General features: G+C 39.8%; 1 protein-coding gene across 2 annotated transcripts in view; it reads right to left on the bottom strand.

Moving 5' to 3' along the window:
- MICU2 (mitochondrial calcium uptake 2) overlaps positions 1–17107 on the bottom strand; it is a 129930-nt gene extending 112823 nt beyond the window's left edge. Inside the window, exon 1 of one of the 2 annotated variants that reach the window (XM_085216179.1) lies at positions 16852–17107. In XM_085216179.1, coding sequence (XP_085072305.1) covers positions 16852–17091 — 240 coding nt within the window. In that variant the 5' untranslated portion in view covers positions 17092–17107. The remainder of the gene's footprint in view (positions 1–16851) is intronic. The other variant, XM_085216181.1, reaches the window with a different exon arrangement.
- Positions 17108–17559: the final 452 nt, after the last annotated feature.

Below are 17559 nucleotides of genomic sequence, written 5' to 3'. Positions count from 1 at the left end.
TTTTTGCAGTTATTCACCAACTGCAGGTCTTTTTTATTTTGTCATTGCGAAAAAGTACGACTGACAAACTGTTTGCTAAGAGTAAAAGTTCTTGCATTAAAATAAACAGACCAAAACTCCAGCCAACAAACCACACAAACAAAGTACAACCCCAATTTCACATCTGATGCTCTGCGTAAGGAAGGTCTTTCTTCTCTGCCAACTCAACCCAACCCAATCCAACACATTACTGCTGCTCCTTGCCTTTTGCAGTGACAAGCTGCACCAAGTTTGGCCATGTTTCCACTATACCAGTTTAAAGCCTTGTAATTTTTCTTGTAATTAAACTGCAACCACCTAGATATACCTTTATTTAAATTATTTGAGCTGCTAAATAGTTTTAAAAAAACAATTACTTGAAAAATTCTAACCTGTGCTACATTAAAAACCAGCCTTTTCATAAAAACAAAAAACAATCTCTTCAGACACACTAAGAGGTATTTGATCAAGAAACATCAGAGAATCAAAGTATTAATACAGTACTGATATTGATATCACACACATTAATTCTTCCATATTAAATTTCCCATCTCTTAATGATTTCACATGGGTGAGGAACAGGCTTGGATAAATAACAAACCACTTCATAAGGGTCAATTTAATACATTATCTGCTAAGCAGAACTGATTGGAAAAAATGTAGATTTTTTTTTCTTAAAAAAAAAAATAAAAATCAAACCACCAATGTACAAATCTAATAATAATCACTGTGTTTTCAAAAATAATTTTACAGTTAGTATCAGCAAAGCCTGGAATTATTTGTGACCTTAAATCAAAAACTAGGAAATAGATTTCTAGACCAAAATCCCATTCAAAATAATGCAGATAAAAACCCGGCTCAAGAAGAGCCAGCACTCTGTTAATCTTCCCCAGGCAGCACATTACTTCATGTACCATAGATTTCAAGATGGATTCCAAGTATGGAATGATCACAAGTGAAAGATTTGAAGAAAGCATGACACAAAAAATTAATGATAAGTCATGAAGACTATGCGAATGGTCTGCAAGTGGCCCAGCTAAGTCAGGGTTAGTAAGTCAGACAATGGTACCTTCTCTCACAACTGCTACATGCCAACACACCAAACAACAATGCTAATAAATGTCAGTAATCATCAGACCTCATCCCTTTTCAGACGCAGGTATCAAGTACAGACACAAACAGACTGATTAAATCAAGAAAACTAAGAACTTTATCACTGAAATGAAAACATACACAACATTATAAGAACTCACCTGTTTTTAGAAGCGTGACATACTTAAAAGATGGAAAAAATGGTAATTTATTTCTATTATCTGAAAAAATTAGAAACATACTAGAGACAAAGAACCTCTAGATGCTGAATACACAGTTAAGCGTGGGAACAGAGTATCCTCAGATAAATACTGCCATACCTAGCAGTACCAAAGGAGTGAAATTACCTGAGAACTGAGAGCACCTTGTCCCGACAGGCAGCCCAAAACTCACTTCACCAGCACAACACCAGCAAGCATGATAGCTGCTGCTGCACAGTGCTGGCCATTGCTAAGCTGGGTCACACTTCTGTTTTCTCCTTGATTAAAGAAAGCATTAAAAAGAAGGCAATTAGCTGGGGTGAGCAATAACCTGAGCAATTTACTGCTAATTATAAAGTATCCATTCTTACGGTCACTATGTTGGATAAAATAGTCATTTTGATTACAATCGGTATGTATAATAGCATTTGAAAGCATTATTTAAATAAAATTTAGCTCAACTCTTTCATTGTATTTTTGCTGTTTGGCATCTCTAACCTTGAGGGTCACACTTCAATTAAGAAACCACTTATTAGATCCATTTTTCTTGAAGTAATTTTTAACCAGGGTTTTCTAAGCTATTATTTTTTCTACTTCAAACGGTTTAACACCAGAGATCAGAAGCTTAGGGATGCCACTCCCACGTCAGCTAGCAATGTCCATTTTTTACAGTGATTTCAAACATCAGACAGGAACGTCCCAAGTACAACTCTGAATTCGGATGAATATCAAACTACAGAAAGTTAGATACAACGTCCATACTTAAAATACGTTTGCTTCTAGCCTTTCCTCACATATAAACGTTATTAGTTTCATTCAATTCAAACAGCAGTGGAGCATGCTGATCATGATGCAAGTCCTTGCTAAAGAGCTTTTTTCGCCCTTGGAAAGATCTGGTTTTGGCACAAAACTGAACTTGAAATCCCATCTAGAAGCTCTTCTCTCTTTCCCTCCCATTCTCTCCATTAACACTCACTATAAGGTAAAAACATTTGTAAGCAAATCTGATCACAAAATAAAATGAAATACCAGAAGTTTTTAAAATAAGAAATTTGCATGTGAATTCTTTTGAACAACCAGCGTATACGCATAGATAAAAGAGTAAATTATTAATGCAGGCTTGATTTCAATTAAGCATCAACGCAGCCCACAGAGAAACCAACGCATCAGTTTTTCCATATCCTGTTCTTGAAATTAAACCAATTTAACATTTTAATTAGCAAAAATCTTTAAAGAAAGCTATAAAATTTGGCATTAGGCAATGCAAATTATAGTCCTTGCAATTTTATTCATTAATTATTCTAATTACCTCCATAGCTAATGTTATGTCTAAATATTAATCCCTGAAAAGAAAATGACTTCAAGCTAGTCATTAAATCTTCCACTGAGGGAAGCCTGAGCCATCTTTAATATAGCAAGTAAAAAATCCTAATAAGTTACAGAAGGACACTAAACAGGATGTGTGTAATTCCTTTCCATGTCAACACAATTAAACTAACTCTTAACAATGGTCATTCCACTCCAGTAATATTTTTGTGTATATGTTTTACTATATGTATATTGAATATTTTGCACCTACATACTAATTAGAGACTCCAATGCTTGCTTTTCAGTCTATTATAAAAATAAGTTTGAAGCCAGTGATTCTGCATACTTTCAGAGTGGCAAATCTCATAATGCTACAATTTGGATGGCACAATACTAGCTGTGCAAATTAGTTACACTATTTAAAAAAATGTTAATTCTTTGGTTACGACACATCCAACATATTTTGGTTCTTTAAAATACTCCTAAACTATGCTACTAGAAAGAGAAAAAAATCATCATTTCTAACCTATTTCTTGTAGCTTTTTCTGTTCTTGTTTCAGAAGAAGATACTTCTCTTTACCCTTCCTCAAACAAATGCTTATTTAAAACTGAAATGCACTGAAAAAAAAAAAAAGAAACTGGAAATCCAAAGCAGGAAACCAACATGGCTATGGATGCTTCTTACAGGAAAGAAGAAGGCAGGCTAGGAGCAAATGGGAAATTAGAAAATTCTTATCTGGGAAGTGAGACCAGTAGGTCAGAAGTTGCAGTGGGCCATTCTTTCCACTTTAAGCTAAAAACTCAGATACTTTCTTATCTTTACTTTGATAGAATTATGAAATGAAGAGATAACAGAACTGAGAAAGAGATGATGAAAAGCTATTTCTCTGCTTATACATTTTACAATATAAACACAACTGCCCTAGGTTTAGATTTATATTAATTTCTCCTTAGAGACTCATGAATGAAAGTGCTTGAGAAGACACTGGAAAAGTATAGTTAAAGGACTGGTACAGAGGAGTTCCACTCAAACTACAGAATGGTACCATCAGAAGCAGAAGATCTTGCCAAAACGGAATGTGACTCTATTGTTTGGACAACAGACTGTCTACTGCACAGTACATTTCATGTATCTGTTTGTTCTCCATAAGCTGAGTATGGCTCTCCAAATTTAACAGATGAGCTTAATGTCATTTCTCCTAAATGTGTGAAATACAAGGAGGGTTAGTCAAGGGCTTTAGTCAAGGAACACAGTGTTTAAATTTTGTCAAAATACTATATTTAAAAAAAGTCTCTCCACTGTTATGGTAAGCAGCTCTAACCATCACTGGAGGTGGCAGCAGCTGTGAACAGCTATTTAGGTCCTAGGCTTAAATAGCTTTGTTCCACAAGTATGGAGAACGTGAAATGACAACCTCAAACAAGATTTTTTGAACTCTGCTTCTATTACAGCAAGGTATTGGGAATGATGGAGGACAGACTTCAGTGCACGATGTTCTTAATGCTAGGCAAGAAAAAAATCATCCCTTTCCTATACACTTTCTAATGTCCAGTGACTATAGTTCTTCACATGCACAACTAGAGACAGTATCACATAGCACTGAACTAAGATTTTCTAAGGAGGCAGGAAAAATGAAAGGTAAATCAAACAGTTTAATTTAACAAGCTCAGCTAGCAGCAGTATATCTTTGAATAAGAATTAATTGCTGGGTACACATCAGAAAAACAAGTTATTTTCAAATCTAATTTTGGCCAATTAGACTCTTAAAAATCGTGTTTCTAACTCATACATTAAAAATGCAGGTCACTTTATATTTTGAAGGCATAACATCTCCACGAAGTGCAGGTTGCAGTTACCTCGGGCATATTAGTAGCTCTAAGATTAATTTCAGCCCTGCTTGACATTAAATATTTATAAAAAGCTTCTTGTTACAAAACAGCCTTTAATTAACAATGAAAAGTAATCACAGCTACTAGCACGACAGATTGATACTACATGCTATAATATTATAAACATTTATGGTTTTGTTAAATACTTTCATAACATTTTTGTTCTATAAATAAGTTGCACACAACCAACCACACAAAGCTACAGCCTATACATTCACACCTGCTCTGGCCATCCCATCTAACAAGTGGCCAAATAATCCTGGTAGTCAAAGATGACTTCAGAGGAATTCATTTTGCAAAACAGTATTTGTTTCTAAAAAGCAATTGGAAGTAACTCATCCCCCTGAGCACTGGAAGTAGGAGGCCAACGCTTCTGGTGTCAGAACAGCTTTGCTTCCACTCCAGCCTCCCATGATCTGAGGCCACTTGAACCGCTTGGCATGACATGGCACCTCACTCTGTCTGCAAGTGATCCACAGAAGAAACTTAAATATTTCCGAATGTCTGTAAAGTTTTTATTCAAGGAGAGATAAAAGAGAGCTGTACGTTTAATTCACATTGACTTTAAATGACCAAGGAAATGGAAAATATATAGAAAATTAGGCTTGTGAGGAAAATGGGAGTCATGCTTCTCCAAGTCTGGAGGAGATAAACTTCATTTTGGACACTTTTAGAAAGTGAGTTCTACTGTAGCACCTCGCTTATCCTTGTTGCCAAACACAGATGACTTCCACAGATGAATTCCACTTTCATTCTCTTTGCACTCACTAAAATGGCTCACCCAATTATTTTCCTATAAGGTAGCAAACATTTGCAGTATCAGAGTAAGTTGCTAACATGATAGAGAATTTAAAAAGAAATCCCACTACCACTAGATTTTGCACACTAACTTTTATAAATTAAAACTGCAGATGAAAAAATCATCTTCTTACAATGATTTGTTTATAATTAAGAAACAATGTTCAAATACAAGAGCAAGTCGAAAATGCCTTCATAGTATATTTAAACACAGCTACCTGTGTATAAGTCAAATGCTGCCTTGATTTAAAAAAGCAACTACTCAGGAGCTGCAGTGGTAATGGTATCGGCTAAGCCACATGTCCAGCCCCTGGCTGAGCAGGCTGCAGGAAGATGAATTACACAGAGGCTCACTATGCTTTGGGAAGGGATTGCACTTAATGCCCCGGAATGTGCCTCACTGAATGCCTGTGTCCAGCAACATTGGCTGGAATCCAAGCAGATCCATTACGTTCCCTTTATACATCAACTCACCGCATGCCTTGGTGACACCGCAGATATGCCTTTCCTCCTCCCCTGTATTTTTAACTTGAGTATCTTTAACACAATTGAGATGCATACTTCAGGCTATACCATTAAGGAGGATTTTAAACCCAGTTTAGCACTTTGTAAATTATTGTGTTATCTCTCCACCTCTAATCTAATACCATACTGAAAATCAGGCAAATTAATGATATAGTTCACACAGATGCTTACATGAGTTGTGGTGAACTAACTGTACTTTCATGTAAGTTATCTGCATGTGAACCCTTCAGATGCTCCATAAAAATAATTATTTTGATTCTTAAGTCTCAGAGGACAGTCTTTCTGGCTACACCACCACTCAGTGAAGCTCAACTTTGACCGTAGCCAAAGCATGTTTTTAGCATTAATAGGTTGGTTATCTGATAGGTAAATTGTCTATAAATATATATGAAAACAATTTTTTTTTTTTTAATCACTTCATGAACACTTACTTTGGAAAATGCAAATGAATTATACTATTTATTGAACTTGTTGCATATAATAACATTTATAAGATGACTGTGATATCACAGAATACTTAGTGCCTATGCATTCATCAGTTTCAAAACCAGCAGAACAAACTCTGGAGGGTAGCAGATTCACTTCTCCTCCCTTCCTTCCCTTACTATGAAGTATTACATCAAATGGAAGGATTCCAGGATCAAAATGGAATAAAGTATATGTTCTCTGCAAAACTAGAAAAGGCTTTTATGGGCTGTCTGTAGTTGAAGTTTCTCACATTCAGCAAAAAAATCTGAATATGAAAAATTACTCAGCTAATATACAGGCATGAGTGTTGCAAATATGTTATTTTCATTTTCTTATGAAACTATTTGTGGACTCTGCTCCTTGCATAGTATGGTCTCCTATTCGTTTATAGATGCCCATCTCATGACTACTTGAACACAAGCTGATCACCACTGGTACCCTCTTATCTGTCTATTCAAGGTTTTCTGACAGAGAAGGCACATTTCACAGTTTCTGTAGTACCAGCAGAGCATTTTTTCTTCAGAAACCTCGCTTTTAAATTTGCTTTTACTTCAGATATAAGGGCTTGCGTGGTAATCAAAAGCTTACGGAATCTTCCCAGTCCTAGCATCTTGTCTGATAGAGGATATCACCTCTATCACTGTACTTTTGCAAAACACATTCATAGGGATACTAAATGGCTGTGAGCATCCCTCAAGCATGAAGCGTGGGAAACCTGACCATCTGCAGGCCTGGGGTGGTAAGTAACAGCTTTGGTGCAACCTCCAGGATGGCAACACACCTTGTATGAAGTAAATACACTCCAAAGAACTGCGAGCAACTTTTGAATCCACTTGTGCTGGTCCAGCAGTTAGATCAATTGGATATTTCCAATGGCTAGAAACAGATGTGCATAATATTGATTTGAAGAGATGATATGCAATTGCAAACTCTACTAAACTATATCAGAATCTGATTCCATCATATTAACACAACATCCAGAATGTAAGACTACACAGCCCGGCCCAGAGTCACTCTGTATCCACCTCCCATTACCCTTCACCTTCTGACACGGTATCCAGAGCCCAACTCAGACTCTCTGCTTCAGCAACAAAACAATCATCACACTGTGTGCTGGCAGCAATGCTGGGCGAGCTCCCTGACCCAGGGGCTGTGGAAAAGAGAGAGCACCCAGGGCCCTCTGAGCAATCCCATCCTGTAGAGCCTGCTATGAGCAACAAGTCCTGCGGGGAAAGCACGCAGACCCCCCTCGAAAAGATCAAATTGACCGTTAATGAAGGGATGAAGAAGTGAGAGAGATGCCTCATTAGGTCCACAGCTACAGTCTCACAAATACTTGCCCAAAAAGAGTTGGCTGTGCCATGGCATTCACTATAATTGCTATGCTTGAACCAGCATTCAGATACACTGGAAGCGCTGCCTCCTACCTCCCTGTCTCTGGGAAAGAGAGTACAGAGTGAAGGAAACATTACCAGCTGCTTCACGTGTTTCACAGCAGAGAGCCCAACTATGACTCACTGTCACTGACAATGCATCTTGAACGCATCACTGTCATTTCAAGAAGAACTGCCCAGGAACCTCTTCACCACATCCAAAAAGATGAAGCACTGATGATCAACATATAGCAAACAGATGGCATATTAGCAGATGAAAATACATTAACTTTATATAGAGGTGTTCACAGAAAGAATCCACTATTTATTGCTATCCAAATTTGAGCTCAACTAGCACACACGACATTTCTGGTGCACGGAAGTTTCCATACTTTCCGTCGTATTTTGTACTCAAAGTTGAAGAGAAGTAAGAACACCAATCTCAAAATTAAAGAAGAACAATGCAAAACCATTTGGCAGTAAGACCTCATCAATTTTCCAAATTTAACTGCAGCTGAGAAAAAAGTATGTCAGCAATTTCCTACAATGTCTTTCTGGGAGGTTGAGTAGGAACATTCCATACTGGAAGCATGTTCAGAATAAAGGAAAAAGTCATTTTATACATTTTACGCTGCTTATTGTCAATGATGACTCTTTACCTGAGCTGAAAATGTAATTTTTTAAAAATCCAGACACATAGTAGTTGCTTAAGTTTTGCATATGGAGATGTCTGGCTATACCAAGTTTAAATGAAAAGAGTTTGCAGAGCTTAAGAAATTGTCAGTCAAATAAGGAAAAAATAGCAGCTTGCACTGTCAGATAATTTGGGAGAAGGCTACAAAGAACTAATTTCAGACAAACTAAGTCACAGCACAAGAAAAGCATCTGCACATTGTAGGGCTCATGCAGCTAAGCACCAATGGAATCTGCACGTTGTCTAAGCAGCTCTATTTCCATTACTCAGTTGTTTCTCACGTGCTTATAAAGCTCCCAGGCCCAGCCACAGAACATGAAAGAATACGTTTCTCCCACTGCTAACTTTATACTAAAACACAGCCACATGTAACTGCAGCAATTCATTTGTTTTAAAGTCTCCCTCTACATTACATTAGTGACACAGGCATTTCAGAGAAACCAGATCTTGCACTTATCTTCAAGCACTGAAACAAATGTTTATGTTCTCTGCCATATGCACATTAGCACTTAAAATGAATTAATTTATTAACTTCCCAGGGTGATTTAAACGTGGATGCAACATACTGCAAAATAACAGAAAAGCTGTGCATAAGTGGAGAGGGATCTCAGAAAGAACAGCTAAGCATTAAGAATGAGAAAGCAATCTAATGTGAACAACTAAAGCACATATCAATTCTTCTCACTCATTCCCTATTGAAAAATCTAGGTTATATAATAATGCCTTACACTAAGTAGAAGTTTCTACACATCTGGGGGTGCTGGTCAATGCTTGGCTAAACATGAGCCCAGGAGGCCAAGAAGGCCAATGGCATCCTGCCTTGTATCAGCAGTAGTGCAGCCAGCAGGAGCACAGGGGTGAGGCCAACTCCCACCTCACCACAACCTCCCTTCAGGCAGTTGCAGAGAGTGATAAGGTCTCCCCTGAGCCTCCTCTTCTCCACACTGAACAATCACAGTTCCCTCAGCAGCTCCCCATAGAATTTGTGCTCCAGACCCTTCACAGCTTACTGCCCTTCTCTGCACACACTCCAATTGCTTTAAATTTTGCAGTTTTTGTTCTTTGTGTTGAGTCTTCTCTGTAACTCATGGTCTAAATACTTTTAGATCTTTAGCACTTTTAAAGTAAAGTTGCTTAAATAAAAGAGAGCTTAACTTCATTACTATCATACTACTATATTTATTTTTAACACTGTATTTGCATAGTATTTTAAATATGCATTATACGTATGCAAAATTGATATCCTTACAAATATATGCATAAAATATAACTTACCTTATAAGCATATATACGTATATAGCTTTATATGCAGCTCAGCGTATTTTAACATCACGCCACAATTTAATATATCATTAATATAATATGGCAGTTTCTCCAACAGTAGACTTCATCAAAGAAAATATCATATAAATATATATATAAGAGGTAAGACTAAGAAAAAATGTCTTCTGGAAATACTGACTTCAGTACATATCAATTTTTTGTCTGTGCTAGAGAAAGTCTGCAGTTTGTGGAGGTTGACTAAGGACTTTCTCAGCTGATTTGGCAAAGAAGCAAGGAAGGGATCAGTGCAGAGAAGACAGTATTTATTAGCTACATCTGCTACAACTGCTTTATATAGACTTCATCACTGCAGGACAGTCACTCTTGAAATTTCTCCTACGCTGAATGGGACACAAACCTTAAGGAACAAATTTAAATGCTGCCTTGGTGTTTCAGCCTGGCAACATTCCCTTCTCTTGTCTTCCAGCTCACAGAGCACTGACAACCGTCATGAGCAACAGGAAAGAGATACAGCCAGCTGTATGTATATGATTCATGTTCATTTTCTACGCTATTATAGTTTATTTTAAGAAGTGCTTTTCTGGACTATTATTCAAACAAAATGAAGCCTACTATGTTAAGTCAAGAATCATGATAGGAACCACAGTAACAGAAAAATCAGACGACATTACAAAGTATGAAAATGAGTGACCTGGAAGTACCCGGCACAGGAAATAAGGAGAAGTCCATTGCATGAACAGCCTCAGTGCTATTGTTACAGCACCTTTCTCCAAATTTCTCTGGTGGCAGCTGATGAAAGAGAGTTAAATTTTAACCTTGACCCCTAAGATTACATTTGACGTGTTGTTTCAGTATCAGTGAAAGCACCTGTACAAAGAATCTCTGCGCGTACCGAGAAGGGAATAAATGTAAATAATTTCAAAGCCAAAAACTCCAGGATATAAATATCTCACATTCAAAAGGCTGAAATGGATACCATATATTTAAAGTTGTGAAACAAATGTACATCCATAAGTAATATCTAAGTCTATAATTAATTATAACATCATGGCCCTACAGATTCCATACTCCCTATATCACATTCTATTTTGGGCACACAACATGACAATGCCTGTATGCCGCTAATGTGGAGAATGATGTTTGTGATATATTTAATAGCTCAGTTATTGATTTAGACACCTGATACATACAGTATTTCCATAACACAGAGAAATACAGAATTAAACAAGAGGTAGCTAGGGTTACTCTGTTTGGCTGCACAAGTGAAACAGTTCAGAAAGACTGAAGTATCTTCCAGAGGAAAAAACAAACAAAAAAACAACAAAAAACAGGGATGGCTGAGCTGTTAATACAGTTCCAAGTATTTCTCCTTTTAGGTGAGAGTCATACTTATTAATACTTAATTATTAGAGCAATGTTGTCTTAAAATGCATTTTAGAATACACTATTAACTGAAATTTATTCATTCTAGATGGATAGGAGGTAACGATGTTATTCACAGGCACAAAACCAAACCAAGCCTAGGTGCCCAGGAGAGAAAAAACCTTCATACAGTCACACGATACACCAGAGTGAGAAGACACACACGAACTGTGTTCAAACATCTTATTAGGCATGGTCTATTGATATCCCAGATAAGTAATCACAGACTGACTGCTCATTTCCTTTCAAAAATAGAAAGATTTCATGATGAGTTAAAGTCTCATCGTGATCTGAGACAATATGGCATGCAATATTTATCATGATAGTAAATACAGAAGTAAAGATACAGCGGCAAGTACTACATGAAGCTGGTAGAGGGATGCTACCTGTGCTGACAAGAACACTGACTGCACCCACTGCACATCCACAAAAGGCCATCTCAGCCCTGGGCCCAGCTGTAAAGAAACACGGGTGCTTCAGAAGTGCTGGCAGAAATCCTGGAACCCACCTGAAGGCTGCCAACTTTGCTGATGCTTCAGTGAGAAGATGTCCAGGTATAACCTTAGGGCTGGATTGTAATTGTGATCTTTACTTAAAGAGGCTCCAAGTCACTACAGTAATGGTAATTTCCATCATTTTTAACATAGTCTTGTTTTATTAGATAGATGTTATTAAGCACTGACAATCTGACTGTGTGGTCAGGCTTCCACCAGCTGAATTGAAGCAGGAGGCTTCACTGAGGTCTGTATAAAATCAGAGAGAAGCATATTTGATATGGATCAAAAACTTTTGCATGAATATTCTATCAAGATATTATGCTGCATACTTTTATTTAATACATGCTTGGTTTTATTTTCTGTGCGTACCAGTCAGCTGTCATATGTGCTATTGCACTTGCATTTTTAATTTCTAATAGAATAAAGATTCAAAAACACAAATTAGTTCTTAGGACACAAAACCTATGCTAGGATTCTTGATCAAACAAAGGCAAACAATTTGTTTTTTTTTTATTTTATGTCAAAACACAAGAGCCTTCTTGTCTATTTCTCAGATTAGGCTGTACATATTCACTCTGGTTTTATTTTAGAACCAGATTCCTCCTGGCAATTCCATACATCACTACAAATCCTTATGCAACTGTATCCAGAGTTATATATTTATCAAGATACCTCATCTTAACAACAAAGTTCTTCCTTTGCATAAACCAATCTTTTAAAGCAGACTGCAAAGAAACCCCACTGAAACTCCCATTCCAGCAAGCTGTGCCAGCAAGTCTCTCAATTTAAAGCACTGACATGTGAATTACGACCAAACAGTTTCAAGGAAATATGCTATTTTTCTTCTTTTTTTTTCTCTTCTATTTGGTGATTGAAGTCAAATGTGCACATACACATAATATTTGCTAATACTGACAACCTTCTCCATGCAGCTTTTATGCACACTGTACCTTCCTAGATACAAATTATTTTAAAAAAATAGAAATACAGCGAGTGAAGAACTGTGGACTAAAAGTTGTGTAAATGAAGCTTACACCAAAGTGGTCCACAGGATACATAAAAATCATGAAAAGCTGAAAGCAATGTACTTCTTCCTTCCACTGCTCTAACAAAACCTCATCAAATAATTTAAACAAAAAGCTTTGGCATGCCTGCAACGATGTCTTTTGGAAGCATGAGTGGGGCAGTGGCAATACTGCCACGCTGTATTTGTGTCTGTGTCTGAATTAACTCATCGAGCAAAAATAAGCTAAAAAGGTAACATCAGTTAGTAAATCACCTCTTGATTTGGACTGGGAAATTTACCCAAGTGAAAACCAAACGTGAGGTACCAGAACCTGTCTGAAATGGATCCATCTCAGCACTGAGCTGTTTGCAGACTCAAAGCGGGACCAAGAAACACAGAGAGAATCTTAGAGCTTTCAAACCCATTTGTCAACTTCCAAGGCCCAAAGGATTTCTACCACAACCCTGACAAAGCAAGCTATATTTGGTTTAAGCAGTCCCCATAGTTTATGCTATGAACTGTGGCACCCTCTACAGCTCCTGGATTGGTGGAGAGGCCCATTTTATTGCAGTCAGAACCAAGAGCATCATCCCAGAACAAAACTGCTGTTCAGAGAATCCTTTACATTATTCTACATTTTTAAAAGTGTCAGGCAATAGTTCCAAAACAAAGTTTTGTGGTGGTTACACAGACAGGCCAAGAATGAATTGAAGGTGAAGTTTTGATCAACAGAAATATTTTACAATTGTTCAGATTAAGAGCTCCTCTAGAACACTGAATTACCACTGCCATGCATGTCTTCTCCCAGCAATTACTAACATTAGAAAACTAGAGAAGGGTGAAACACTCCATACAGCTTAACACAGTTCAAAAAAAGATTAGGGGACCTTTCTCCCTCCCCTCCTTCAAATATAAAATCTATTTTCTGGTTCAATAAACACATTTTAAATAAAATGAGAATTTCATAAATATCAGCCACTAAAAAAGGCACAAGTTGTTTATATTCCATTGTTCAGAGAATAGAATTCTCTTAACATTTTCAGTATGATCAAAAACAATTAATGTGTTGTTTAAGACCACCAGGCTGGGAATTGAGTCTCTTCTCATCTGGAAGAACCATAGCATCTTGCTGATACAGCTCCACCAAAAGAAGGAAGAGGAACAATGGCTACAATCACCTAACAGAAACCAGTAACAAAAACAGAAGAATGCTGTTGGTTAAGTTCACAGAACGGTTGAGCCTGGAAATGATCTTTGGAGGTCAAGTTGTGCTTTCCACTTTAGCTCTGGAAAGGAGTACCAAATATTTAACTACCAGTTGATGCTCCTAGAGTCCTAGGAAAAGGATGCTGTAACACTATCACTTCTATGGGCACGAAACAGACAAGACTCTGCACACCTTAGAATTTCAAACAAGTACTGGTAACAACTTCATTCTCATTTGGAAACAGTGACAGACTGTAGCACAAAATGCTACAGAGATGGCAATTACTTCAGGGTGAATCAAATTGCATTGTTCTTTCCCAAACCAGAAATTAAACACGCCCATAAAACCCTCAGCAGGGGCAGGAGATGCTGCCTCTGGCAGCTTGGTGCTGCTCAGAGCTGCCTTGCCATTTGTAGCATGTGTGAGCATGAGAGCAAAGCTGCAGTCCCTTGGCAAGTTCCCAACATAGATGGCAGTTTCCTGATGTGAGCCATCCCAAATTCCCTTGCATGCTCTGTGCTCTGTACTCTATGCTTGACCATGATAAAGACTACTCAGGTAGTAGAGACTGCAAAGCTGACTGGTGATAACAGCCTGTTTTAACCCAAGGATTCCAACAGCTGTAGGCCATACAATTTGTGATACTGAAGTGGCAAGTGATAACACAATATTGCATGTCTGATCAAGCTGCTCAATCACACACCATTCTGTCAATGACTTAGGAATCATCACTGCAGTGCGCAGTGCAACATGAACACTTTTTACCCACCTAAGGTAAAATCAGCATTTGAAGTCACACTGGCAGAACAAAGGCTCCCATCACTGCCACCTGATCCCTTATAAAAACTGATAGTTCCTTTCAGCTAGAAAAACAGATCCAGATTTCCCCAGTACAGGCTCTACCAGCTTCACTGATAAATAGGAAATGTAGATAAACTTAGACCCTGTTATCTACACAGATTGAAGGGAAAAAAATAAGATTACATTGCTTTTGCTATAACGTTTTTGTACAGTAGAGAGTTCCCATCATAAGTAAGGGCACATGCCAACAGACACCTTACGCCTTTTTAAACATTCAGTCAGCAAACAGAGAATGAAAATAACTTCATAAATCACTTATAAAGCTGAAAATGTCCTAACTAGTTTGATGGAGACTAGTTGGACACTAATGGCAAATATAAACACCTACAAATTTCAGCTACATAAACTAAATGAATAACAAGAAGCCACCAGCAGCATCTGAACTGCTTCAAACAAATGCAGCATGCTGCTTTGGTTCTGTCATGCTGTCCTCACCACTTTCACAAGCCTGTTCTGCCTTCAGCTCACTGCCCTTAGGAACTGATCACGTACAGTGTGACACTAAGTACATTGAAATAGGTCACTGCATTAATTGTAGCAACACAGAATACAAGACATGTCTGCTACTACAATGGACATCCAACAATCTTTTTATCAGAAAACTAGAAAGTTCACATTGAATAAACTGCTTAACATTTGCAGAGCCCAGCAATTTTCTGTCTCCAAAAATGAATCAATCCAAGAAGCTGCAGATCTTCAGAGTTCCCTCAGAACATTAGAAAGTGTACTTCTAAGTTTGTCACTGCATTATGTGGAAGTCAGACCAAGAACACAAGAGCACCAAAGCTTTATCATTTCAACTTAACGGTCTTCATCTCTGGAGATGTTCAACACCAGATTGGATGGGGCAGCCTCACCTGGAGGGTGGCATGAGGTGTTGGAACTGCATGGAGTGCAGGGTCCCTTCCAATCCCAGTCATGCTGTGAGCCTATGATTATGCATTGCATTAACACATTTTGTACGTACCTACCTACAGATCTGCTTAAGCAAAAGTTCCATATATATATATATATGAAATAGGCCTCTACAATAGGATTTTTTAAACATAATATAAAGTTGCTCAGCCACTGAGCTAAATATACTTCTGGTTCTATACAGTATGGAGATGGATTTCTAATAAGGTTTATAGAGGAACAGTGGATGCCTTTCTCATGGGGAGCTGCATCCAGAAAACCAACTTTTTAACATGTGCTGTTCAAGGACTCAGGACTAACACAATCTATTTCAGAAATAGGCACACACACACACACACACACACACACATGAGTTTTCTATAAAGAAACAGCTTAGAATATCTCCACAATTAAGACTTCAATATCAAAAAGCAAATTGCTTCTTGTTTTTGACTTAAGAATACTTCAAGTTGCAATTCACTTGTCTGCAGTTCAGCCTGCTCAGTGGCTGAAACACAACCTCCGAGCATAGAAACAACTGAATGCTTCCTCAGACAGAAGCAGACAAATGGCAACACACGTGCATACTAACCTCCCTCACTCCACCTAAAACCAGATTTCCTCTCTGGAGAAAGGATGGAGTAAAAGTTCACTACCTACACAAAAAGAGCAACAGTGGAAAAAAGCATCACTGTGTTCTGGAACTTGGGGTGATTACTTTGGAAATGGTGCAAATAGTTCAGGAGCCCAACCTGAATGGTACTGATACTCCAAGGCAAGGTTCATCTCAACATTCACCGCCAGGTATTGAGCAAACCATCCAGGTGCCATCCTACCCGCTGCACGTCATGCATTTCAGATGAAACATAAAAGATGGAATTATTCTTTGTTAAAGGGAAGAGATGTCTCACAGCGCCCGAAGCGAGGCCAGGCGCGGCGAAAGGAGCCGCTTCCAGCACACAGGACAGCTCAGCACAGCACACACCTCGCACACACTACGAGAACTCACACCTAGCTCGCTGCCGCCGGGGAGGCCAGGCACCCGAGCAGCACTTAGACGAAAATCCACTGCAGAAAAAAGGGCCAAGCGCTCATTAACGAAGAGGGGCCGGGAACTGCAAGCGAAATACCACCGACCCGCCCCGCCGCCCGGTGCCCGCATCCCCTGCCCGAGCCAACAGCCGCAGCCCCCAGGGCCGCCGCCCCGCCCCGCCCCCCGCGCGCAGCACGGCCCCCCCGAGCCCCGCCGCCCTCCCGAGGCGTCCGCGATGCGCGAAGCCCGGCACCCCGCCGCCTCTCGGAGCGGCCGCTCACCTGAGCCAGGACGGTGAGGAACGCGCCCGCTCCCGGCCGTCCCCAGCCGCCGTAGCACGCCGCCACCGAGCCTCCCCCAAGCAGGGCGGCGGCAGCGGCCATCCTCCAGCCGGGCGGGCGCCGTTGACTCCGGACGGGCCGCGGCCCGAGCAGCCGTCCCCTCAGCGGAGCTCGGGCGCTCGCCGCCAGCGCAGCCCTCCACGCCGCCATCTTCCCGGAAACCGCCGACATGAGGCGCATGCGCGGCAGCCGGGCCGGGGCGGCGGGGCGAGCGGGGATCTGCGGCCCCGGTGCGTCTGGCGGGAGGGGAGCTGCCCGCGGTGCGGGCGGAATGGTAACGGAGGAGGAGGTGCGCAGGACATCGGAGGCGGTTCGCTGAAAACGGGAGCTGGGACTTGCCCGCTCGGCGGTTTCCCGGCAGTGAAGGGGATGGTGGGGGCAGGAGTTGGACTGTGGGTGGACTTAATGGTCTTAGAGGTCTTGTCCAACCTCGGCGATTCCATGATTCTGTGACACTGTGGGAAGCTCAGCGGGCAGAGCTGGTTAAGTCGGGGCTGTGTCGGTGCTGCAGCATTGACTCGGTGCTGTGGGGTTTTCTGAGTGTTGGGAATGTCGTGTAGGCATACTTTGCACTGCACGTGTGCCAAGCGAATGGCAGCTGGAACGTGAGTGGGTCTAAAACATCCTCGTGGAGTAGAGTTTCTCATG

Source organism: Meleagris gallopavo, chromosome 1, assembly GCF_905368555.1.
Source record: "Meleagris gallopavo chromosome 1, MGAL_WU_HG_1.1, whole genome shotgun sequence".
NCBI lineage: Eukaryota > Metazoa > Chordata > Aves > Galliformes > Phasianidae > Meleagris > Meleagris gallopavo.
Note: the sequence above shows the minus strand (reverse complement) of the source record. Positions and strands in the feature narration are given on the sequence as shown.